The 4685-nt window shown below is 36.5% G+C and overlaps 1 protein-coding gene across 1 annotated transcript in view; it reads right to left on the bottom strand.

The window, feature by feature from the left end:
• Positions 1–101: 101 nt before the first annotated feature.
• LOC308686719 (dystrophin-like) overlaps positions 102–4685 on the bottom strand; it is a gene marked incomplete at both ends in the record, with an annotated part of 21762 nt that continues 17178 nt past the window's right edge. The window contains one exon of the mRNA XM_081395157.1: positions 102–163. Coding sequence (XP_081251283.1) covers positions 102–163 — 62 coding nt within the window. The remainder of the gene's footprint in view (positions 164–4685) is intronic.

Genomic DNA, 4685 nt, shown 5'->3' with positions numbered 1-4685 from the left:
ATCTTTGGAAAGTCACCAGCAAGATCATCATGAACATGCTATTAATATTCAATACATCATCCAGCACTACTTCATGCACATCAGATTTGAATCAGGCCTACCTAATGACTGGTACAGTTCTGCCATCTTTGGGTGGTCCCAACATGTTGTTTGGGTCTGGTGACTGAAAGAAAAGAGAATGTGAATTACAATCAGCAGTACCTCTCTCTGAAAAACATGCTTTATAAAGGCACTTTTCCACTGCATGGTACGGCTCACTTTTGGGGGGTTTGGTACCTGGTACTTTTTTAAGTACAACCTCCAAGCAAACAGTACCGATACTAAAATGCGACGTGTAAACACTGCAGATCACTGATTGGTCAGAGAGAATCGTCACTACCAGCGACATTTGATTTGTGACACGAGACACCAAACCCGCAAGATTTAAATAGTCAGCAACAGCCACCGCAGTATCATTTGTTCGCACGACTTTTTTAAACGACTGTCGCACGCAACTTGAAAAAAGAAATGGCTGTATCGTGGTCAGTGGACTAGATGGAGGCGCAACTTTAACGATCAGTCTATAATCCCACCCACTTTGAAGCGGTACTAAACTGCAGTGGATAAAGCAAACCGAGCCGAGTCGTACCACGCAGTGGTAAAGCGTTATAATAAATACATACCAAAAGCCAACAAAAGGCACTACAACATCCATAAATATGTTTATGACTCATATTTAGTGCCCGAGATAGTGTCATCCTCCATCTAAAGTTATATAGATTATGACAGTGATAAAGTGTGGTGGACAAGCCTTGAGTCTTTTTACATCCAACAATAAATCTTTGTAGTCCTCAAACTCAAGAATAGTTCAGTTATGTTCTTCAAATAAAGGTCATTTTCAAAAGATACTTAAGCACATTTAACACATCCGTTAAAGTAGAACTATCACGCCAATGACATCATGACGGTAACAATATGTTAGACATGCTGTCTATGATAACACGTCTCATTTAAAAGAACAGTTCAAAGGTGAACATTCAGTCATTTAATGATCCTTATATTGTTTCAAACCTGTGTGAATATTTAGTTGAAGACAGAACATACTTTTTACAAGGTTGGCCTGGCCTGGCTATTATTTTGAGTATGATGGAATAAAAAAAAAATGGGGCTCTAAAAAAGGCAACATTAAACATAACCCCAATTCCAGAAAAGTTGGGACATTGTAAAATGTAATAAAATCAAGAATCTGTGATTTGTTCACCCTCTTTAACCTTTATTTAACTGAGAAAAGTACAAAGAAAAGATTTCCAATGTTTTCACTGGCCAAATTAATTGTATTTTGTAAATATGCAACACACTCCAAAAAAGTTGGGACAGAGGCTAAATAAAAGTGAAAAGATTATAGAGTATCTAAGTTAAATATCCGTTTTTACTTTTTACACTCTAACTTATCCCATTTAATAGTGTTCCTGCTGCATGTGGATTTGGCAGTGACTCATAATATTTTAAAACTCTAGTCTAGCTGGTGGGGCTTAAACCACCAAAAGCTTGTTTCTGCCAAAAACCCATCTTGCAACTCTGATATTTTACATGAATAAATATTTTAGAGTCCATTGTTTAGATCAGTGATTCCAAACCCGGGGGTCGCCTAACTCACTCTAGTTTTTAGATTACAAGTAGGGATGAAAAATTGACCGGTTGGAGGATAAACCACGATACAATTCCTGATGGTTAGTCTAACAGTTTAACATTTGAATCATCATTTGATTAACAGGATTTGAAAAACTCATGGCAGATACCGTCTAGCTTTAATCAAAGTTAGCAGCAGGCACAGCATGCAGCTTGAGTTTCATTTTGTGTGAAAACATGGAGGAAAGAAGCGAGGTTTTACAACCTTTACAACCGAGTGCTGAGGGAAATGTTCCATAAGCGCCATCTACTGATTTACATTTTCATTCACACTGTCTGCGGTATTTGTTTGTGTAAAATAAGACCAAATTTTGATGCGCTAAGTCAATTTTAACCGGTTGATTAAAACTAAGCTAATGTGTTATAGACAATTTTGTCAAACCCCGTTTCTTTAAAATGGTTTAAAGGCTGAAATGTGAGGTTTATCATTTTATAAATCTTTTTATCAATACCTTATTTGAACATGGTTGATGCTAGTAGATAACGTTATGTTGCAAGTCACACAACCAACACTCTTGTTCATTTAAAATACAGCTGTCGTTGTTAATGTAATTATTTTAATGTTTCTGATGTTATTGCATTTATTAAAAACCAGACAACTGATTTTGTAATCCCTGTCAGTAAATAAAATGTGTTTCTGCTAGTGTGTTTTGGCGTCACGGTTTTGAATTTTAGAAAAAAGGTTGGGAACCACTGGTTTAGATCCTACATGTGACCATGGGAGACGTTTTGAGCATCTAAGTTGTTGTACTGGGTCCTCTTCACTTGAATCTTAAAAGAAGGGAGTCAATTTCTACATTCAGAACAGTGCCTGACTGTTTTGTTACAATGGCTCTAAATGAATCCATTAGTGGAAATGCAATTTACACTACTGAGATGCCTTGTTTTGAAGTGTTGCTATGGGCCAGGATGTTTGTGATTTTGGGCTAAAGCCAGCCAAGTGGCTCTGCAGAATTCTAATAAGGTGGAGAAACTTCAAAACTATAAATTATACCCAGCCCCTACAGTGTTAAAGCAGGAAAAAACACACACAAAAAAAAAAATTGATGAAAGTGAACTTTCATGCATTTTTTTTCTTCCAAAAGAAAAGGTCAGAGGGGTCAAAATGAAAGAACTTTAAAAGGAGTTGTGGAAAACATCAGTAGCTCTGAAATGCAAACATTATGGGGTGGAACCATACAGACAAAAAAGCACCATGGTAATACCAATGCCATTTACCATGGGACTGCCAGAGGATTTGTTTTGCTAGGGGTGTTAATCAGCTAACTTGGAACAGGTTTAAAAGAACTGTTTTCTATATTAATATATTTCAAAATATAATTAAAAGCTAAATTTTCAGCATCATTACTCCAGTCTTCAGTGTCACGTGACCCTTCAGAAATCTTTCTAATATGCTGGTGCTAATATGCTTGGTGCTCAAGAAACATATCTTATTATTAGCAATGTTGAAACAATATAATTGTGGAAACTGATTATTTTATGGTAAGTTCGAAAGAACAGCAATTAACAATGCAACAAATCTTTAAGGTAACTTTAGTTCAATTTAAAGCATCTCCAAATAAAAAAACTAAAAAGCATTATTAATTCTGAATTAAACTAATAAAATATTTTACAGTGTAAAAAATTACATGATCAATAGGTTATGACAACATATTTTTCTACATTGCTTTAACTCACCAAAATAAGTTAAACAATTTTCAACTTTAAGTTATATATGAGTTGAATATATAACTTAAAGTTGAAAATTGTTTAACTTATTTTGGTGAGTCAGCTTAAGTCAGCTTAATGTAATTTAGGTTGAAATGACTTAAACATAATTTTTGCATATATATAAATATAAATAAACACAAAGAAAAACAACAACATGATTTGATATGAGTCAACAAAATCAAATTAATTACAATTTAAGAAGTCATATATATATATATATATATATATATATATATATATATATATATATATATATATATATATATATATATATATATTTTTTTTTTTTTTTTTAGAAGGTGTGGTCTTTGATATCAAAAAGTTTGAAAACACGCACAGAATTTCTGGGCATCACAAGCAGCTCACTATAGGCTTCGAGACACAGTCAGTATCTGGCAGCGCCCTCTAGGTTCAGGTAGTCTCAGTAAAGCATGCCAATGGCCTGATGGCAAATTTCCCACAGAGAACACCATACCTGCACATCTCAAGGCACTGCATGAGCGGAAGTACAGCAGTAATGTGGGTTTGGACAAGAAAAAGGAATGCCCACCTACATGCATGAACGCATCTAACAGCACAGTGTACCCACACAAACACGCTTCACGCAGACACCTCTAATTGTGGCTCTTGGTTATGGTTGAATGCAAACGCAGCCGTAAGTATGTGGTTAAAACCAAAACAGTTATCTTCTGTGTGGTATAACGTTAATGTTAACTTATGGGAAGCGCACGAATATGGAGGATTCTTAAGGCCAAGCCTTATCATCAATATAAGGATTTCGATCAAATATACCTCTAAAAACAAATGACAATATGAACGCCACGTTAGGTTTATCAGTCGGCATGCTGCAAGAAGGGCACAGTAGATGCATCAGGAACTATCGATGTGTTTGGCATTAGAAAAATAAACAAATCAAGCGCTGAACTGGCATGTCGCTAAAAGACGTGGACATTCCCGGCTGCACTGGCTCCTTGTAAAAACCGAACAAGCACCTGCTAGGCTGTAAGGAAAACCAGCAAGGAAAAGAAGCAGCGACTAGCTATACGGCAGATGGACGAATGCAAAACTCCTTCGGCGTCCTCTACTCGCAAGAGCCGACATTTATTCGTGTTAGCATTGCACTTACTTTCTCAAGTTCTCCCTCATCTTGCCTCTTAATAATCGCCGAATCCAACGTGTTTTGTTTTTTAAAATCCCAAATGTTGTTTGGGGCGAATCACCTCCGCGGTGTTCCCTCTCTACAGGGGAAAAAGCATCCGACTTCCCTGCGATCTCCCTCCGCCAGAGCGGCTCAGACGACGAGGCGG

This window comes from Scardinius erythrophthalmus (genome assembly GCF_964197995.2).
Source record: "Scardinius erythrophthalmus genome assembly, contig: HAP1_SCAFFOLD_690, whole genome shotgun sequence".
NCBI classification, from domain to species: domain Eukaryota; kingdom Metazoa; phylum Chordata; class Actinopteri; order Cypriniformes; family Leuciscidae; genus Scardinius; species Scardinius erythrophthalmus.
The sequence above is the reverse complement of the archived record's forward strand: the minus strand, read 5'-3'. Positions and strand labels throughout refer to the sequence as shown.